Source organism: Dromiciops gliroides, chromosome 3, assembly GCF_019393635.1.
Source record: "Dromiciops gliroides isolate mDroGli1 chromosome 3, mDroGli1.pri, whole genome shotgun sequence".
Classification (NCBI taxonomy): domain Eukaryota; kingdom Metazoa; phylum Chordata; class Mammalia; order Microbiotheria; family Microbiotheriidae; genus Dromiciops; species Dromiciops gliroides.
The window spans coordinates 287,379,609-287,401,969 of record NC_057863.1 but is presented as its reverse complement, the minus strand read 5'-3'; the positions used below and the strand labels follow the sequence as shown (position 1 = coordinate 287,401,969).

Genomic DNA, 22,361 nt, shown 5'->3' with positions numbered 1-22,361 from the left:
CACATTTGCTAATATTTTGGTAATAAATTTACTCTTCTATGTGATTATGTAAAATGTAATAATAATGTGGTAATATCACAACTTAAATTTTAATGAACTAATAATTAGGTCTTGCTGTATTTTGTATAACCCAGCTCAAACCCTTCCTCCTTTAATAAAATAGATCAAAAAAATATTGCACTTAACTTTTTCTAATGAGCACGGCTTTAATTAAATAAATAACAATCTTGCAATATCCCGACTCCTTAAAATGACTAATTAATAACATAGGTGGTATCTAAATATATATGCAAATGAGATGATGTGTCTGTGAATACGAATATACACTCTTCATTTGAAGCACACAAGTAATTATTCATTGAACATATGCATATATGTGTTTATTTAATATAAAAGTGATTTTTGTGGTGGAAATTCAATGGAAAATTACCTAAAATTTTCCAACTTGTTATTTAAACCAGACTTCTGTACCATAACTTATCTTCCTTGTACCTCTCAAACTACTTGAACATTCTTTGGTAAATTACTGCTTCATAAACTTACTGGTTCAATAATGAAATACATTACTGAAGGATTTATTTTCCATATAGTGTGGGGGAAGGGGTGAAGAGGGAAGAGTGAGGAGAGGAGAAGAGGAGGAGAGAAAGTAAGGAAAGGGTGGGAGGAGAGGGACAGGGAGAGGAACAGAGAGGAGGGAGGGGAGCAGGAAGAAAGAAAAAGAAAGAAGGAAAGGAGGGAGGGGAAGGGGAAATAGGGAGAGGGAGGGTTAAAGAGGAAGGCAGGCTACTGGTAGCATAGTGGATATAGTGCTAAACCTGCTGTTAGCAAGACCTCAGTTCAGATCCAGTTGATAGGTGACTGGACAATTCACTTAATTTCTGCTTAAGTTTCACACACTATAAAATGAAGATAATAATAGCACCTGTCTCACTGGGTTGTTGTGAAGATCAAAGGAAACAAAATTTGTAAACAGCAACAAGAAAATAGCATGCTGTCCGACACATAGTAGTAATTATATAAATGCTTATGAGAGAAAGACAGAGAGACAGACATAGAGAGACAGAGAAGAGATATAGACAGAAAGAGAGACAGAGAGACAGAGACAGAGACAGAGAGAATATTCTCTCAAATCCCTAAAATCTTGTCCCTCCAAATTATTTATTTTCTGATATTTAACATCACTTTATTCCCCAACCAAATCCTTCTCTTTCTCATTAAAAAAACAGAACTTAACTAATTTAGCAAATCACTTGAAAAAAAAAGTCTTGCATGATGTGCTTTTGAATAAGATAGAACTGTCTAGACTAAAGGATGGAATAACTTGATTTGCAACTGTTGAAACATTCTTACCCAACACGTTGATTAGGTGAAGGGAAATCTCCAGCTGAATGTCTCTGAGCTTTGCACTTTTCTTGCTCAGAAATTTTATCAACAGCTTGAATGAAGATATAAAAAGGTATGTAGATGATATAAAGATAGGAGAAAGAGTGACTAGACAAGTCTTAAGTCACAATCAAGATTTTAAAAGATTTATTTCAGGTGGAACACATGGGCAGAAACTAACAAGATTAAATTTAATAGAGACAAATGTAAAGTACTGAACTGAGATCCAAAAAAATCAATTACATAAACACTGGATAGGAAAGTACAGAATTGGAAACAGTTCTTTTGGAAATGATCTGCTAGCTTCAGTGTTCTTAACTATGATATGAAAGAACAATGTCAGCTACAAAACAAATCATGGAAAGTAGGCTCTGGTAGCAGAGGACAGGTTCCATCGTGCTTCTTTTTTTCTTCCTCTATAGTCTGTAGCTAATATGGTTAATGGAGACTTCATAATGTTTTCATAGCACCTTTTTTTCTTTTATAATGTTCACTATCATGGTGTATTTGAAGCATTGGAGTATTATTTTAAATTTTGTTGATGAGATTTTTTAAAGGGCATCAATAAACTGGAGTGCATTCAGCAAAGGGCAGGCAGGATGGTAAAAGCTTGACCACGTTTATATAAAACAATTGATAGAACTGGGATCCAGGGCTTGGAGAATGGATGTCTTGGGATGACATGATCTCTGGCAATGATGGTTCTCTAAGGCTTCTAGTTACCAGAAGTGTTAAAGTAAAGGCTGCCTGCCCATTATTCCTTAGGAGTATACTAGAAGAAATTCTAGGTTTACTAGAATTGGTTTACTTAAATGACCTCTGTGGTCCCTACCAACTTTAAGATTTTGTGATCATAAGCTTTTCAAACAATAAACTATTCCAAAGTGTCCTCTTCCCTCCCTTGAAGTCACAGTATTCATTGTCTACTCTATTCCTTTAGCCATTAATTAAAAAAAAAACTACTTCATAATGTTCCTTTAATTTTGTATTGATTTTTATTGTATTTAATTTTGCATTGTATCTGTAACATTTCCTCTTTTAACATATTTAAAGATTTCACCCTATGTGCTCAAATAGTTATAAGTAATTATCCTTCATAGGGTTCAGCCCATATAGAATACATATTTCATACATTTTGATTACAGTAGACTAATTGCACTTAATATGAAATTGCCAAGTTATAAATTAAATGATGTCATCTTATTGCCAACAGAATAAAAAATCATCAAGGAAATTATTTTGCTTATCTTTGCAACCAGATCAGATTAGTCATTTGCCAATCTGAGTGAGGGAAGTTATTAAGCATAATGAATTGAAAAAACTGGTTTGATTATTAAGATGATGGACTGATTAAACATGCAATCATGACACAGGAAACACTTTTTGGTTAACTTAAATCTCCATAGGTCATTATGTGGACTCCATTCCTTTATTAATATACAATTTTTACAGGGTTTCTTTATGCTTTCATGATGTAGAAAATAAATGTATAAATGCACATACACAATAAGTCATCACTTTTGAAGTTAGTCACAAAAAATTAAATAATTAAGAACATTGTGCTTTTCCTGATTTAACTTAGAAAGTCAGAACTACTTTGAGATGCAGAAGGAAAATTAAAGAAACAGAAAACTAATTGATGAATTATCTTTATGTACTGTGAATTTCCTTCTAAAGGTTTTTTTAAATGGCAAGAACATGAACACAAGAGACTTAGAATTGCAATTAAATACCACATATTAAGAAAACATACAAGACATTTTGAGAGTTTACAAATATTAATAAAATAAAATCATTTGAAAATTAGAATATCTATATTTATATACTACAACCAGGATCTTCAAAAACAATTTACCAAGTTATAGTTTCAACATGAATTTTATGTATGAATATATAGTTACAAAAACACACATTGCATGTAGCATGTACTAAAAATCAGGAAAGGGAATTTGACACAAAAGGAAAAGAGGGACAGAGAAAGTGAGAAAGAAACTGATTTTCTTTTAATGTCTATTATTTGTGAATTTCAAGTCCGTTAATATTTATTTTGCTATCTAGGGTTAAATAAGTATTAATGTGTTGGAAAGGCATATTCAAAATTGTGAGTCAAAGGTGATACCTAACATTCTTATGTTAACAGTTCCCAAAAGAATGTCTGAATCTTAGGAGAACTGAAATCCATTTTGAAGTAATTCACCATAAATTGAAAAGAATATTGCCAAGTAAAACAAACCACAAAAAAATTAAAATATGAAATTTATTACTCTTAAAAACACATAACTACTTGAGATTGGTCTAATTTCCATTAATTCTGCCAGCACACTATTATTTTTCTGTGAAAGATTCTAAAGTTTCCCATAAAACTAACTTTTTTTTTTTACAAATAATGCTAGCAAAACATGAAGCATATTTGTCAGGCAAAAACTTAAAATATTAAAATACAAATCAAAAAGGGAGTTGTGGGAGAAGGGAGAGGAAGGAGGAAACGTATAAAGGAAAATAAAGACAGAGAAGGAACAGAAGAAAAAAAAGACTTAAAAGAGAGACATCTGATATAAATTGAAGAACCTTACTGATCTAACAGCTAAAGATGGAAGGGTTGTTGTCTTTTTGTTTTGTTTTTGGTTTCCCAAACAGGAAATGTATTGGGAAGAGCCCTATCTATGGTGGAAAAATTTGACATAGTAACCAAAGTAATTTAAAAGTAGCCTTATTCGCTAAATTATTTAAAGCTGAAATCACAATACCAGATAATGAAAAGTACCTTATAGCACAGAGTTAAGTCAAAATCTGAACTCTGCATGTACTTTTGTTTGACATCACTCTTAATATTACATTGACTAGTAGCATCAGCTATGATATCTATTCTAGATAACTATCTTTGGAGTTCCATTTTGTTTTTAATAATGGAGATTTGTGAAGATAAACACAAAGTCAATTATGTTTCTTACTTTTTTAAGTCAGATGAAATGTATTTTTAATTTTTCATCATTATGTTATACTGGGCATGATAAATCATATCACAAATTTACTACCTGCTACATGGGCCAATAGCTCAAAACATATAACAATTGTGTATAGTAGCAATTTCTTTCTATAATATTTATGTTGTTCTAATGCCCAAAATGGTTTGCATTCTAGTAAGTCACCTCTAAAGTTAATGAAAGAAGACTTAATAGGGTAGTAAGAGTATCTAACTTTAAAATATACTGGGCCCCTTAAAAACTGTTTGAGAATATAAATACATTTTTCTTGTCATCCTGAAAATAAAATACCAGCATTATATCCATCAGAGATATAGATTATGATTAGAGGCATGGGGACTAGATATCTTTGGTATAGTGAATTCCTAGGTGAGGAAACTCCCTTTGTGATTGTGGGTTAGTATTGTGAGAAGTTAAATAACTTGCCTGGGATCACAGAGCCAATATTGTGGGGATCGGGGGGAAACAGGACTTGAACCAGTCTTTCTGGTATCAAGGCCAATGCTCCATCCACTATACACTGCCTCTGTTATAGCCACCAATGTGCCTCTTACAGAAAGCAATTTAGAATCTTAGACAAACTACATTCTAGGAAAGTCATACTTTGTTCTGTGCCCTTCGTTAGGCTCTTCACTGTCCTGGTTTCCTGAGCTTTGTCCTTTTCCCATGTCCATTCTCTCTCTATCTTGTGTGCATTGACATTATTATTAAGAAGAGATGGAGATGGACATGTTTATGATACAAACAGGGTTAGTTTAAATTCAAAGAGGCAGTTTGGAGAGTCATTAGGGAGTAAGTGAAAGAGTATTGAACCAAGGAAGGGGTCAAAAGGCCTGTCTTTGCTACCATGACTTCGGCATGAATTTGGTTGTTCCTTTCACAGAAATGGGTCTCAGTTTACTCATCGGTAAAATGTTTTAATTAAATGATCCTATTTACCTAAGATCTGGTTAACCAAAAGGATGTTCTAATTTTATCACAGTGTACTTTAATTATGTGCTACAAGTAAGCATTCTAAGAAGCTCAAAGTATTGTTTCTTTTTTTTTTTTAAGGGAGGCAATTGGGGTTAAGTGACTTGCCCAGGGTCACACAGCTAGTAATTGTCAAGTGTTTAAGGCTGGATTTGAACTCAGGTCCTCCTGAATCCAAGGCCAGTGCTTTATCCACTTCGCCACCTAGCTGCCCCAAAGTATTGTTTCTAATTTATGTTCGATACATATCAATATTTATATTGAACAAATATATACTAGGTTTTATTTACAAAACAAGAATGAAACCCTAATATTTACTTGTGCTGTAACTTCTAAAATGACCTTAAATTGATCCGACATTTTGAGTGCATATTTTCAATAAATGGGGCAAGTATATATTTTTCCAAAATTTGACAAAAATAATGTTATTTTGAAGGAATAGGTACATATGGAACAAATATATATATGTATATATAAACATATATATGTGCATTAACATTGAAGTATTTCCTCTACCTTTTTTAAAGAAACTTAAAGGCATTCTTTGTCTATATAATCTATTCAAAAGTAGATCTTTTATTAGAAAACTCATTAGTGATCACCAACAGATTACATAAAATGTAAAAATACTTTTCAACTAAATGCCTCTTAATGCTATCTCCCATAACATATGTTTATATGTAAGTACAACGAAGAGATTAATGTGTTGCTTCCAAATGGTAAAGTTAAGGTATCTATATATGTGAAGTGATAAATTAATGATACATTTATGTTTACATTGTAAAATGCCCAATATTTTCCTTAGGAATTTGAAACAGAGTATAATGGAAATACCCGCATTATGTGGTTTTACCATCTAACAAATACTATAGTTCATATATTCATAATAATCTGAAGTTGTCTGTATTACGTAACCATCAAAGATATGAATATTGACATGCAAATGCAAGATTTGCTAACTTTTATATTTTTCCTTTTTTGATATTTGTCCATGAATTTTAATAATGTGTTCAAAACCCCTCATGGAAATTAAAGAACATATAGTGTATATATCATATAGAATATAAACTTGTATAAGAGAGCCAAATGGGAAAAAATGTTTCTTGGTTGCTAGTGTCACCTTGCAAGGCCAATTATTTAATATTTCATGATTTATATAGAAAAATAATGATTATAACCTACATAAAATATGATTCAGTATGCAAATTATTAATATCAATTTCATTATAACATGTAACAATGAAAACATTTATATAATAGGTCCATTATAACAGGGCACTGGGTGAAAGATATGTATCATAAACTCCAACGGAATACATCAAAAGGATTTTTTTTACTAATATAAGACTACTAAAAAGTCAGTGAACTATATTTTCATAATTTATCTGTTTTATGTTATTCTTATAATTAAAGGGAAAACTGGATAGATTTTGTAACTAAACCTGTAAATTACCAAAAACAAAACAAAACACTGAGAGGCAAAATACTGTAATTTGAAAAATCAAATAAATTTTAAGCCTAAAATTACTTCTTACTTAAAGGACACATTCCCTGAAATTTAACCACTGAATTTCTAACATTAGTTACTAGTAAGCTTCATTTCAATAACTGGCAACACACAGTCAACTGTCCTCTCTCCTCTCTCAGGTCACTATCCTATCTTTTCATCTTTGTGTCATATGCAGCTCCATCAACATATTGTCTTCAATAAATGTTCTTCTTCTGAATCTTCTGTTTGCTGTCCTTGGCTAAAACTGGACTCATCTCCCTAAAACGTCTGTAGCTTTCTGCATCTCACCTCCTAGATATTCTTTCTACCTTCTTCAGTAACATTGCTATGTGATCAAACTTTAAATTTGAGAGATTCTGACTCCCTCCCTCCTCAATGCTCTGTTGACTCCTGGGGCCTTTTCTTCCCAATCCCAAGACCTATGCCCTCATGCTACCTTCTGGGACAGTTATATGATCCAATTACACTCCCCCTCTCAGATCTTCCCAGAGTTCCCTGCTAGAGAAGTGAGGTAATCAAAACATCTCGGTCTCTATCAATTATGATTCCAGAGGTCTTTGGAGGAGTCTCAGACCAGCTTTCTGCTCAGTTAAATGCTCCTCTCCTCCTCCTAACACCTCAGTGACCTCTACTAATTATGAATTATTTTCAGCAGTGCAGAGTCTATAAATCTTCTGGTTTCCTTAGATTTAGAACACTACTTCACTATTTGAATAAGGCCCAGAAAGCTAACTACTTCTACCAAAACTATTTGCTCCTTTTCTGTCTGTCACCCCCAAAAGTCTCCAAAACTCCAAGGAATTTGACTGTTGGAAGCTGAGGTAGGAGCAAAAAAGAGCTGAATTGTCAGCATTACAGACCCTTCTTTTCAAGTCAGTACAAGTCTTATAAACCTATGCCATAAACATCATCCTGAACATGTTAGTCTTAAAATAAACTGTTGGATAATTGAGTGAATGTTTATGTATCTTCAGTCTTCATAGTATATTGCTCATATAGTATATCTCTCCACATGAAGTAGAGTTACCTATTGCCTAGATATAATATAAGTAACTCTGCTCTTAAGAAGCTTTTCTATATTAATGAGAAGGAAATATTTTGCAAAATCAAAATGAGGTCACCTGATCCATGTGAAATGGGATGATGATATTCATGTTATGAATGATGTGTTAATTATAACATTTATTATTTCCCTAAAAGATGGAAAAATATTAATCTACTACCTGGGATCAAGGATTTATTATCCCTATGGAAATGTTTTGAGATATGTTTACTTTCTTCTGGGACTTATAAATCCCATGAACTGTCGAGGCATGCTGAAAGTCACTGTTTTAGAATGACAGTTGAATTCTCATATAATTAATTTGATGGGAACCACCCTTATAGGTTGAAAAAAATCTCATTCTTATAACTTTTCCTTGTAAATTTTAGTATGGCTTATATCATAACAGAAGTTCGTATGTACTAAGCAAACCATGAAAACTCTCAATTTTAATGATAATAAAATGGTGGTATGCATTTTTAATAATGTATTGCATAAAGCAACTTTCAATTATTTGTCATATTTCAGAGAAGCATTTTTCCAGAAATGAAATCAATTGCCTAGGCAGAGTACATTTTCTTTGAATATGATAATGCCATGGAGAAATCATCACATGGATCAATAAAAGTGATAATTTTTTTAAAGATAAGAATAACTTAAAAAGATAAATCCAGAATAAAAATATCATATTTTTTCACATGTTAATTTTTGTAACAGTGAATGAGTAGTTTTTTGTTTTGAGTAGGCAAGTCAAGGGAGTACTCCATCAGTTTAATGTGGTACAGTATCACATACATGTAGTAAAAAATAGTAGTATAATAGTAATATATCATATATTTATATATGGCAATAATATATTATTATTAATAGCAATGATAGTAAAATTCTTTTGGGAAATCATGATCAAATTTTTAAAACACTTTTAAAAATGTAATTATACACGTAATAAAATTCTCTTTTCACACACCTCAGGAAATATGACCATTAATTGCAAGTCATACCATTTTTAGGTATTATTTACTTTAACCACTTTCCAAAAAATTATTAATTATTTTTTATAAATTTATCATTTGCCTCACATGTTACTGTTCAATATTTTATCTTTTAGTGTTTCTAGGAATTATTCTTCCCAAGTTGCAATTTCTACCTATTTAAATTTACTTATATCTACATAAACAAGTTTTATTTCTAGTTTGTGCTTTTAATGATAGTTTATAAATTATTTGAAAAATATATCAGACTAAATATTATTTGTGATATTTGCATTCCAAATTACAAAATACGTACATTCATTAAAACACTCTAATACATTACTTGCATTAATTTGTTTTATAATATGCTTAACACATAAGATTTCACTTTGAAATAGGCACATTTTCTTTAATTGAACCAGGAGTTTGAAACTCTGACATGCAGTTGCTCCATATTCTCTGGCTCTCCATTATAGAATAAATACAAACATGCATGTAAAAGTTACAAAATTATGAAGTATAAGCTTTGCAGGAATTTCTTTTTATGGCTTGAGCATTTCATGACAAAATGCTTACATATCACAGTTTGGAGCTGAAATTGGGCGGGTAGGAGAGTCAAACATGAACACATACACAACATACAAAGTGTAACACTGGATACCTTCGTTCATGCAAATGTACAAAGCCTCATTTCATAATGATTTAAATATATGTACAAATGGACACTATCATATTTGGCAAAATAAATAAATATCTTTTAGACAGTTTTGTGCTCTGTTTTAGCTTAAAGCATGCTTTTGTTTTTGTGCATTCATCCTGCAAATGATCCCTGAAAATATGTATGTAAACCAGTGCAGAAGTAGTTTATATAGAATCCTATGAGAGTCATGACAAAATATGTTTTTTTTTTCTCATGTGTTCATTCAAATCAGCAAATATTTATCGAGCATCTAGAATGTGAGAGATTCAGTGGTAAAGTTTGCTCAGATACATTTGGGCCTTTATTTTTCTTGGGAAACCTTTGCTTTGAGGGTTAAATGGACCCCCCAGTGCACGGCATAACCTTCGTAAAAGACCACTTAGAACTACTTTCCACCGTGGAGCAGATCTTCCTACCTTTCCAGTCTTAATTCTTTGAGAAATAGCTGCAAATCGATGGGTGAGCTCTGACAGTTTGGGCTCTATTACTTTCCTGCAGTGGTCGCCACGATTTGTCATCAAGTTTATAGCCTGGTCATGCGTAGAGTCCACCTTTGGACGCATATCATTCAGTTCAGCCTTTAAGCACTACAGTCCGTGAGCAAGAGACAGGGCTTGAAGTTAGTAATAAATGGATAGAGGAAAGGGAGAGAACATGCAAAGGAATAGAGAGCAAGAAAAATAACCCAACTTAAAAAAAATAGGAATAAAGGGTGAGACATGAAATATCACAGAAAAACAAGTTATATTCAACATTTCAGTTTTATAAACCTGTCTATTCAAAAAGTTTATTTATGCCAGGGAAAGACAAGATGTTTTGGACCTTTCCATCTAAGTAATCTATTACTTGGAACAATGTCAGTGGTAAACGTAATATTTTGAGTATGATGGGAATCTAATCCTTACTGAATATCACAGTTGTGAAGTCACCAGAATTCTATTACGTTCACAGGAGGGAAGGAGACTAAAGTGCAAATTCCCATTTCTTTTTGGCATTGGTGCTTAGTTCTTCTTTGTTTTATCATATTGAATGCCAAGTAATAATTTGTTTTCCTTATCTGATGGAGAATCTGTATCAACTAAAGAGATAGCAGGATAGGCTCTGATGGATTAGATGGGTCAAAGAGTTGCAACAAGTTAAATGTTTAAAATTGCAAAGGCTTACAGGATAAGTAAACATGTATATATATATATACATATATATGTATATATATATTACATATATCCATATGTATATGTATCATTACTACAAATATGGAATATCCAGTGAAAAGGGATTTACTCTTAATGAAGACTACACATCACACCTGGTTTTCTCTTAGCCCAAGGATATTTCTATTTCAATGTTTATGATGTTCCTTGTTAAAATGAAAACCTTCAAGTAGGCTCTGTGGAATCTAGAACTTGCTTCATTTTTTTAAAAAAGGATTTTGGTATTCTCTGAAGGAAATTTTCATCAACGAAGCTTGAGCATGATTGAAATTCCTTAAAAATGGATTAATTGTAGATATCAGCGAAGTCAAACAAATATACTCTTCTATTTCAGCAGAGAAGGCTGTCTTTTCTGACCTTTAGAAACATATATTTTTAAAATGTGTTTAGTTTGTAAAAAGAAGTTCAGGATATTTTGAAATATATAAAATAACACCTGTGGCCATATCTATTGGATACCTGGAACTTTGAATGAAAATTTTAAAAATCCAGCCATTCATTCAGATGATTTGTCTATGTGATTTCAAAGTTCTAGATTACTGGGATTAGGTAAAAACATCTGTCTGAACTAATCGTTTGGTTTCTTTTTCATTTTACTATAATTTAGAATTATGCAGACATCCAGTGAGTGGACAGTTGCTTTCTGCTTTTACTAAAGACCGGGTAGAGGCTTCTGAATGGTGGAACATACTATCAAGAAAGATCATAGAGGTTCTTTCTCTGCAAATTTTTAAGGATGGTTTGTCTGCAGATCTGTCAAGAGGTAAATGACCTCTCTGGATGCTATCCAGACATGTATTTCTGCATGACTTCAGTGTCATTAATCCATCCAGAGAGAAAGCTTTTTTCAATTTGTTTATCCTTTATAGGATCAAAGACAAATAAACTTGACACAAACCATTGTGATGAATGAAAAATGCTGTTCAGAATATATAATTTGCTACCTTAAGCACATCTTCTTTCTGCTGAGTTTTCTTTTTCTCAGATTCATCCAATAATATTTCAGCATGATAGATCCAGGATGTGATGTGAGATACATTTTCATCAAATGTTTCCATGTGTTTCTGGTATTCCTGTAGTCAAAGAGAAAAAAGAATGGCACATTATTAAGGTTCTAAAAAGTGCTTTTTAAAGGAACCATTATAATTTGCTGGTATAAAAAGTGGCAGAATTAAATTCTCATTGATTTACAAGGGGAATATATTTTTATACATACAATGTCAAATATATACAGAGGGGAAAATTTAGAATTATATCTAACAACATAATCCCAATGCTTAGAAGATAAATATGGAGTTGGACTGAATCTTCAGAATCAAATAACATTTTCATATTTGGGGGAAAAAAACCTCAGTGGTTTTTTCATTATAGGGCAAGAAAACTTTCATTACCAACAGTAGATTCAACCATTCTTCTGCTCGAGATGTTACTGCTATCCAGTTACTCTTTAGAAGACTGAGTTTATCATCTACCAGATTTTCCTTTTTGCCCAGCACTGTCTTTAAGGATGTTCCTAAATCAGTGATGATCTTTAGCTGAGGCTGCCTTTTCTCAATCTCTTTCTGAGTAGCCTATAGGGGGGAAAAATCAGTCCATGTTAGCCTCACAGTAGTCTTGAATTTTAATGTAAATGAAATTGCAAACTATTGACACAGGAAAGTTTCCAGAGGTTAAATCTACAACTACAACAAAGTAAATTCTTTCTAACATGAAAAATTTACCATAAATATCTAATCTATTTTATTATTATTATCTATTTTATTATGATTATATATTTATATTTAATGTGTGTACATAAGCATATGTTAAGATGTTTGAAAATAAAAGGCATTTTCTTTATTTTATAAGGAACACTTGTTGCTAATACTTTATTTTTTAAATATGTTTTATTATTTTCTGTTAAATGCTTTCCCAATTACATGTAAAATATTTTAACCATCTTTTAAAAAATATTTCGAGTTCCCAAATCTCTTGTTCCATCCTGCCAATCCCCTAGCCTTGAGAAAGCAAGTAATTTGAGAGTTGATAAAACTTTAAAAATATCACTTTAACTTTATGACAAACCCAAATTACAATGGAGTTTTTTGGGGATCTGAGATCTTAAAATCATGAATTCACCAAAAAACACTTGATACTGGGTGTGTTCCCCCTATGACAGCCAGGAATGATTGTTATTCTCCAGTCTTTCTGAGTTGTGTTCACTCAATGTGGGTTCTAAAGGCAATTCTAAGTGTATAGCACCTCCTGAAGCTTTCCTTGCTAATAGGAAAGTTTCTCTGACTGAATGCTTATGCAAACATCAGGACCGTTACTGTCTTCTTCAGAGAAGTAGCTGCTTCCTCTGGTATGATGTCAGTTTGTATATTTTCATATTTTTTCCTGCATATGTAATGCAACTGCTCCATATGTATATAGACATAATGTTAAAACAGAAATCCTAGACTATGTCTGTAAACTATAAACAGCTATTAATAGATGAGAATCTTGATTACAGTTCCATTAAGAATGAAGAATTGTTATTCTTTTTCAAAAATATTAATTGAATGTAAGTGCTGCTAGAAAATAGAAGATATGCTCAGTCTATGTAGAAAAATAGACCTATTCAAAACAAATAGATTTATTAACAATGACCTGAAATAAACAAAAAAACAACATATCCCTAGCCAAAGTAGAATTGTTTCTGCTTTACTGTTTCTATCTACTGGCCACAAGAATTCAAAGACTCAAGCATTTATGAAAAGTTTTTTGATCTCTTACTATGTTTGTAGCAATGCACAATTCCATGTTTTGGTCATGTGTATGGGAAAGACTAATGATGCTCACAATAATGCAACTGTAATGCATAGGAAATTAGCCAAAATATGTAATTTTACCACCAACATGGCACATGTAGTTCTTTGACAAGCATGAATCCCCTTGTTTAATGATTCACTAAATAATACAGATTGTTGAACTGTTATTTCTGTTTGCAATTATCAAGGATCTCAACATATCTGTATTAGAAATTTATTTAAAACGAGAAATTAATTTTGCCTTAAGAAGTCATATTCTTTTTTATAATCTACAAACAATAAACATGGAAGATTTTTTAAAAATTTTTTGTATCTTTCAGTCCATTTTGATTATAAACAATTCCTTCTATTGCATTCCCCCAAAGTGATGACACATATTATTGTTTGAAGTCTCCCAATGAGGAATCTGCTACCTCCCACATATGGGTAGTTGTGATTGTTAGGAAGATTTACACAGAATCAATTTATATCTATTGCTCCTGCTTTTGCCTTCCAAGGCCAAAAATGTTAAAACTGAGTCTAATTGCTCTTTCCTATGTCAGCCCTTCAATTAGAAGCAGGTAGCTATCTTCTCACTTTCGAGTCTTCCCTTCTTCCATCTGATCCTTAATTCCTTCACTTGTTCATGTGACACATATTCTAGGTTCTGTGCTATTATCAATATTCTCTCATTTATTGATGTCCTTAAATTATGTTGTCCCCAAAATAGCACAATACTTTAGAAAACACTGTAGGTTCATGTAAGAATAGAAAAGAACCCTTTACAACTACCTGGGAGTAGACACGCTCAATGGAAAATCATTGTATTCCCTTTATCTATTAAAAAAAAAATGAGTCTACCTAAGTAGTAGTAGAAGGATTTTCAGGCCACAATTAAATTCAGAGATAAACTTAACCCATTGATTAGATGGTATAATGAGTGAGATTTGGACTTTAGTGTCTATACTAACATTGATCACTTTAACTGATTTTATTAAAAGTTATATTTGAACAATTTCTTGGAATCTTTCTTACACACAAAAGATCATAATCATGGAAGGCAGTTGTCCACTGATAGGTAGGAATTTGATACAAAGTACCAAGAGGAAGTAAATTTTTCTACAGACCTAGTAAATGAATCAAGGAGATTGCTTTCTTTCATCCGGCAACTTAAAAAATTGTGATTATTTTTTAAATTGCTATTTTTACCTTACATTATAACTGGTGATTTTAGGGTATATTTTAAATTGTTAATATGATTTAAAAGAGGAATAAAACAAAACCTACAAGAGTCATACATAACTAAATTGCATTGTGCAGCAATGCATGTTAAACTTTTTATTAATAATTAATACAGTAGAATTTTGGTGAAAGCAAAAAGTAAGGAACAGTTATTATTGCCATAATTCCAATGACAGTGAATGGTGGCTCCAATGGCATTTAACAGATGTTCCATTTTTTAAGTAACAGCTGCTTGATGCATTCATTGTATCAAGTTAATGATCTGCTGGTTTTATTTCACTTCACAGATAAATGACTATGCTTACTTTTAAAAATGGGGATATGTAACTTTATCAGAATAAAAGAAAGAAAATCAAGTTATACTTGTTATAGGATGATATACTTTTGAACTAATATTTCCTGTGCCTATACAAAGCAAGCAGAGTAGAGAGTTGAAGCAATTTCACAAAGATTGCTCCTGTGAGCTTTCAGTAGAATTTGAGTTTTGAAAGATACTTTCTTTTTCTTCTACTTTTTTAAAATAAAGATGTCTGAATTGATGAGCACCATATATAAAACTATTCTTACATTGCATACGTGTAATTGAATAGCAAGAATCATACATATGCATATATATGTATATACATGTGTGTGTGTGTGAGAGAGAGAGAGAGAGAGAGAGAGAGAGAGACAGAGAGAGAGAGAGAGAGAGAGAGAGAGAGAGAGAGAGAGAGAGAGAGAGAAGTATTCCAAGAGAATTTGGTCTTCTGGTGAACACATAGGTGTCCTAAAAATCTTTTGGACTTAACGCTTAATATTTCACTAACACTTGGGATTCTCTATCTGCATGCACACACACACACACACACATATAATATATGTAAAAGAACTAAATTTTTTGACACTTAAAATTGCCAGATCTACTGAATGAGTCAAATGGATGGCTCTCTTTCCTCCTTCAATTAAAAAAAATTGAGATTATTTTAAAATGTTACTTTTGCCTTAAATTATAAGTATAACCATGAATGTGTGTATACACACTATATGTGTATACATTCATACATACATACATGCATGTATGTACTAAAAGAATAATATTTTCAAATTTAAGTGATGGCAAGAGTAATACATGTGTGTTAATTTCTCTTCCTTGTCTTGAACATGGAAACAGCCATACTATAGATAAAACATACTGAATTGGAGATAGGAAATCTTTGTGTCCTGGCTTTAAAAGTTATTAGATTGGGAAATGTGAAAAAAATACCTCCTTTGAATCTTAGTTTCCTCACCTGTTATATGGCTATAATATTTGTATTACCTGCATTACAGGTATTTTGTGACAAAAGGCCTCTGTACATCTTTTTTGTAAATTATGACACTCATTTTTTCCTTTGCTTTTGTTACTGAGAATTGAAAGATATAGTTCAAAGCCTGTAACTGACACTTAAATGTTATGATTAGGGGAATTCATTGTGAGCTTCAATTTCCTCATCTATAAAATGACTGCAATAACAGTTCTACTCCCTAACCTGTAGAGGCCTGGTTTGAGCAAAGTTTTATGTTAATCTTAAAATTCAACAGATATAGGAATTATTATTTTGCTTTTAAAAATGATCCATGATATATAATTGAGTCTATATGATCTTTTATACCAGATATTTTCCTGACATATCACCAACTTCCCATTGTATGATATAAGTTAAACTTTGTTTTATCAAATCTTCTAAGAAGTACTGAATATTGTCAACATTTTTATATTACATTAGCAAAATTGTGAAGAAATGCACATGAAAGCTCAAAAAGTTCATGAACAAAATATTTTTCATGAGTCACAGAACTAATTTTGCAATATGTATTTTAAGAATTTTTTTAAAAAATGCCTTAAAGAACATTAGAGAGAGGCAGGCTATTTTTCATCTGAAATTTTCAACCAATGAAATATAACTTCACAAAGTGCAAAGTTAAATCTAAATTGTAGAATTATGTAAAAATAACTATTTTGTCTATTGAACTATTTTAAAGTTTATCTTATTCATACATATTATAAATATCATAAACATGAACTGTATATTTCATATCATCTTAGAAGTATTTTAATTCATATCATTGTTATTATAGTTTTACATTAAATTAATATGCTATAGTACTTATGACTGATTGAAAAGTTGCCAGGAATTCAAATGGACATTTGAATAGCCAGAGTCATTTGGAGATGTAGAACATTTAAGGAATCCAATCATCTGAACTACTGAGATGTGAATATGGCATGCTATACTTATATTTTAATTTAGATGTAGGTGATCAACACTTTGGTATAATTTTGAACAATTCAAATATCTTAATGTACTTACTATAAAAATACGTATACTAAATGTGATGAACAGAAAGATCACTGAACAGGTCTTCAGAAGACTTAAGGAGTTAAGACCATGCATTTTAACATAAATAATCAGAAAACAATATTGTATTAAAAATTAAAGTTGAAAATCCTCTAAGTAGTTGTCAAATTTACTCTAATTTTTGAAATCAAGATAAATAAACAATTTAGTTCTTTGAAAATATGACTTTTTCTTTGTAAATAAATTAACTATGTAATTGCTCAATAATTAAACTTTAGGATTTTACTGGCTTCTAAGCAACCTTGGAAATTCTGTGAATGCTATTAATAAAGTGCATTAGCTAAATGAAAAGAAATGCATGTGTGTACTTTAATAAAGATGGTAGATCTGGAATGTTTTGGGGTTATTTTTCATATTTGTATCCCTAGAATGTAGCACAAACATTGTAGACACTTAATAAGTATTTGTCAAATTCATTAAAGACAATACAATCATATTAAGAAAATGTTAATGCAGCCTAATATGTTATGTACATTTTACCATCTACTAAGGTATAGAATGTAAATGAAAAAAAAATCTAGAATCCATAGAGTTGTTCATAATAAAGACTGTTTTAATTGTACTACGACTGTCACTACTAATACTACCACCATTACCACTACTTTTATTACTACTACTTTGTTATTATTTTATTATTATTAATTATAAATAACAAGGATTATATTCATAAATATGTCCTGATATAAATATTCAGGATATATCACTGTTAGAGTGATATCAGTTATTGTATAAATTCATAAAAGTTATGATACAATATTGATATATAACTTCATGTTTCTTGTGACTAGTCAGGTATCTAAGAGTACATAATTAAACTTTTTAATTGATAAAAATAGCTAACTAAATGAATAAAGAGTACAGATCACAAAATCTAATGTTTAAGAATGGAAAGTAGGAAAAGTGAAAAAAATCTACTTTTCTGAAACCTTTTCTTGTTATGTATTACTTTACTTTTCAAACTGTTTTTTTTTTAAATAAAAATCATTTTTTGAAGTACCAACTATGTGGAAAGTACTGTGCTAGAAGATGGTGTCACAAAGACAAAATATACTGGCCTCAAAAAGTATACTACTAACTATATTCAACTACTTTCATTTGCTATCTTGGATAATATCTTTATATAACTGGATGTATGTTTTTCAGCCCACTGAAGAATTTTATATGACAAAGGCTAATCTAGAGATCATGTGGTTTAGTGGAGAGAAATCTAGTTTTAGAGTTAGGATGCCCTGAGTTTAACTCCTATTTCTCAGGCTTAATGATTATATGGCCCTAGGAAAATTGTTAAATCTCACATTGCCCTAGGAAAACTTAAAAATGCTGAAAAACTGCAATATTACATTGGTAGAGAGAATATCCTTTTAGGGATTTTCATACATCAATGAAATCATAGTTCTGTACCAGAAGGAAAAAGAAAAAAAAAACATAACCTAGTATTCTTTTGTAAAGATCACAGTCGAGAGATTTCAGTATTTTTATGTTTGAGTTAACAATACTATTTCCAGGGATTCACTAAATACTAAGACTGACAGAGTGGAAAGAATTGGAATAGGTTTTGAGTAAGGATACCTAATACTCTGTGACTTTGGACAAGTCACTTGATCCTTTTGACATTGATCTCTCTTCTTTAAAAATGGAATGATATCTGGACTACCTAGCTCAAAGGGTCATTTTGAGGAGGGAAAAGTGATTTATAAATCTTAAAATATTAAAAAACGAGAGCCGACCTGCTGATTGTGGGGGAATATGAAATAATCTAGATGATATTTAGAAAAGGACAAGGCCAGCATAGTTTAAAGATTCTACTATTCTGATTTGGTGAATGATAAACATTTTCCCCCTTAAGTTTCCATTGGTGCCCTATTTCACTGTTGTCCTCACCTTCATGATATGGAGTTCCATTATATTTACACATAGACCTCATTAACTTGAGATAATCAGAGAGATTACCTGGAGTAACAAAAGGTAGGAGTTGAATGAAAATTGGGCCTAAAATGCTCTTAATGAATTCTTTTCACATTCTGTACATGTTTCTTCCTAGGCCTTCAAAGAGAGGAAATAACTAAATCCAAGTTGTCATTTTACTTTGAACATGATTTGCTTTCATTTGTATTTGAAGTTCATGTTACTGGCCTCCTGTCAACAGAACTTTGGGTTCATTCTGCCAAAAGGGACAAAAGGCTATAAACATGATAGTCTAGTCCATTTGGGGAAATTATAGTGAGCCAAGTTGGCTGGAAGTCAAAAGGTGACCTGACCAACCATATATCCCCTGAAAGTTCAAAAGAAGTAGCTTCTGGACAGATATTAGAGAACAGAATCCAGAAAGAGGTATACATGTGCCTTCTCCCTCTCTAACTGGAATGCTGCCATGCTATGCTCTAATGTTCTGTGATAACACCCAATATAATGTAATAGTCCATTTTTGTTCTTAAGTGATTGGTTTACTTTATTCTTTTGTCCCTTCTGAAATAAAATCTCTTATAATATCTTTAATGAAGCAATGAAAACTGTGAGCCACTCAATAATAAAGATAGAAGATTTTGGAATAAGTCAAATGATTAGTGATTTGTGATGTCATATAAACCTAGAAGGAGGTTTCTAATAGACAGGATTCTATGGGGTCGTCATATACAAGAGAGATCAGACCTATTCTACACTGCCCCAGAGGGCAGAACTGAAACTAATTGATGACATTTTCCAGAAGAGACATTTACCAGAAGATAGATTTTTTTTTGCCTGATGTAGAGAAAATCTTAAATCAATCAACTAGCAAGTTTCTTACTATTATTTCAAGAAAAATACTGATGACCATTTATGAGGAATACTGAAAAGAGTATGCACGTTTGAGGTAGTCAAAGCTATTTAACTTCTCATGTTCCTCCTGTTGTTTCTGAGCCCAAATGACCTTATCTTTAAAATAAGGATAATGATGCATGAATTGCCTATTTCAGAGGATTACTGTGAATAAAGTGCTTTGAAAAAATTTAAAGTGCTATATAAATGAAAATTAAAGAAGTGTGTGTGTGTGGCGGGGGGGGGGGTGTCTGGCTCAGGCACTAAGTCCCTCTAATAGCATAGTTCACATGGAGAGGCTATGTACTCTGCTTCCAGGAAAATCATGATATCATGAGAATGTGGCTTGGAGAGGTCATAAAGCAAACTTTTAAAGCTGAATCTAGTTGGCTAACAATGGAGTGATGAAGGGGCAGCTAGGTGGCGAAGTGGATAGAGCACTGGTCCTAGAGTCAGGAGTACCTGGGTTCAAATCCAACCTCAGACACTTAACACTTGCTATCTGTGTGACCCTGGGCAAGTCACTTAACCCCAATTACCTCACTTAAAAAAAATAATAAAACAATGCTGTGATGAAAAGGCTCTTAGATTAGCTGAGGAGGCATTCAAAAAGTGTGTCAGCTTCAGTTCAGGCCCTTTTGAAGATTTTCTGTGTTCCCTGGGATCTCAGAGATTCATTTGTTCACTTTATTCAGGGAGAGAAGATGCTATGAGGAGAAAGAGCATAGAGTTTTCTTATTCTCTGAGGCCATTTGTTCCTATGAAAGGTGTTTGGTCCTTAGTCTCTGTATTGTTCTTTTCCATTTTAGATGAGGGAGACTTGAATATAAGACTTGTGACTTTAGAAAGATCATGAGGACACTTTAGCTTCCTGGCATTCCAGAGCCTGGGTGTCCTCCAGGACCCAATCCCAGTGGTACCTGCGACAAGGACTCAGTTGGCAGCACTTTAGACAAGCTTAGTGGGACAATTACTATGTAGACACTGAGCTAAGTTGAATCTATTTTTCTCAGATCCTCAGTTGGTACAGGGGAAATTGTGCCCTGAGGGTATGGAGTAAATGTTTATACTTTGTCCTTACTTTATCATCAAAATAAATATTACTTTGTAAAAGCTGTTCAGTGTTGGGTGGTTAAATGAAACTGGGATGCTAGTCACTGTTGCCTAACAATGGTGAGAATAAAACTAGTAGTGGTTCAAGCCAAAGGTCATCATGAAAAGATACTCACAAACCTCTCTTGGTAACCTAGAACTATGACAAATGAATATAGCCTATCTAGCTATGTGATAGTGACCTGGAGTGGTACTATGATATATACAGTGACAGTTTTAGAGCTTTGGGGAAAAGAGAATAGAGGACAAATAATGTATTCACAGTTTTCTATGGAAAAAAATATTTGCATATATGTTAAAACATACACACAACAACATGTTTTTACCTTTCCCCAAGCAATCTCAGCATCCAAATTAGCAGGCATTCCTTCAACAGCTGATCTCTTTGTCAATTCTGTATCTGTGGCTGCCAGCCACTCTGTTAAGGCGTTCATTTCCTTCCGCAACTTCCTCGACAATTTCAAACATTTCTCCAACTGTTGCTTCTTTTCTGTTACCTAGGGGAAAAAAGAGCATATATAAATAAGCATATTTTCAGTAATCTTTTTATTGGAACCAAGTAATTTCTATTTTCACATATTTTATCATTTATAATTTTTCTTGTTATCAGTTTCATAATAATTTAAATTAATGGCTTATTATACATAGAGAGTAACAACAGTCTAAAGTGAACAGGATCCCTTCTGCAGTGGCAATATTTAAAAAAAATTCATCTTGGTTTTTACAGAAATAATTGAATTAAAAGATGTTTTCTATAATGTAATGAAGACTTCAAGATCAACATGTATAATTAGTGATCTCTGGAAAGAGTTTGCTAAGAATGTATCCACTAACCCTTTCAAGGACATGTTCCTAGAGACTATGTCTAAGTCTGATTCAATCAATTAATCAACCAATCAAAAAGCATGAATGAAGTGCTTTCTACTCCCTGACATTATGCTCATGAGGATGCAAATATAAGAGTGGAGACCATTTGGGTAAATCTACTAAATCACCACATTTGATCTAAAGTAAATGATATTATTATGCCTGAAACATTTATTTGGTGAGAAAACATCTCAGTTGTTCACTAGGTCTGAATATGGCTCAGACACCATGTAACAAGAAATCTATTTCGGGTCGGCTGATGGACTTGGTTACATTCTCTGGCATAAAACCGTAGATCTAGCTGGAATTGAAACTTCCAGCAGCTTGCAGTCAAGAGAAGAGAGCATTCCAGTTAAATACCTGTGAATGAATTGATTGGGTGAGAGAAGAAAAGCTCTAGTCCTTGGCTTCTGTCTCTTCT

The 22,361-nt window shown here is 32.2% G+C and overlaps 1 protein-coding gene across 1 annotated transcript in view; it reads right to left on the bottom strand.

Annotated features, from left to right (window-relative positions):
- Window positions 1-22,361, bottom strand: part of DMD (dystrophin) — a 2,325,391-nt gene that overhangs the window by 1,422,949 nt on the left and 880,081 nt on the right. The window contains 4 exon segments of the mRNA XM_043994767.1: window positions 9,979-10,149; window positions 11,718-11,846; window positions 12,165-12,344; window positions 21,400-21,570. Of these exon segments, the coding sequence (XP_043850702.1) occupies window positions 9,979-10,149; window positions 11,718-11,846; window positions 12,165-12,344; window positions 21,400-21,570 (651 nt within the window).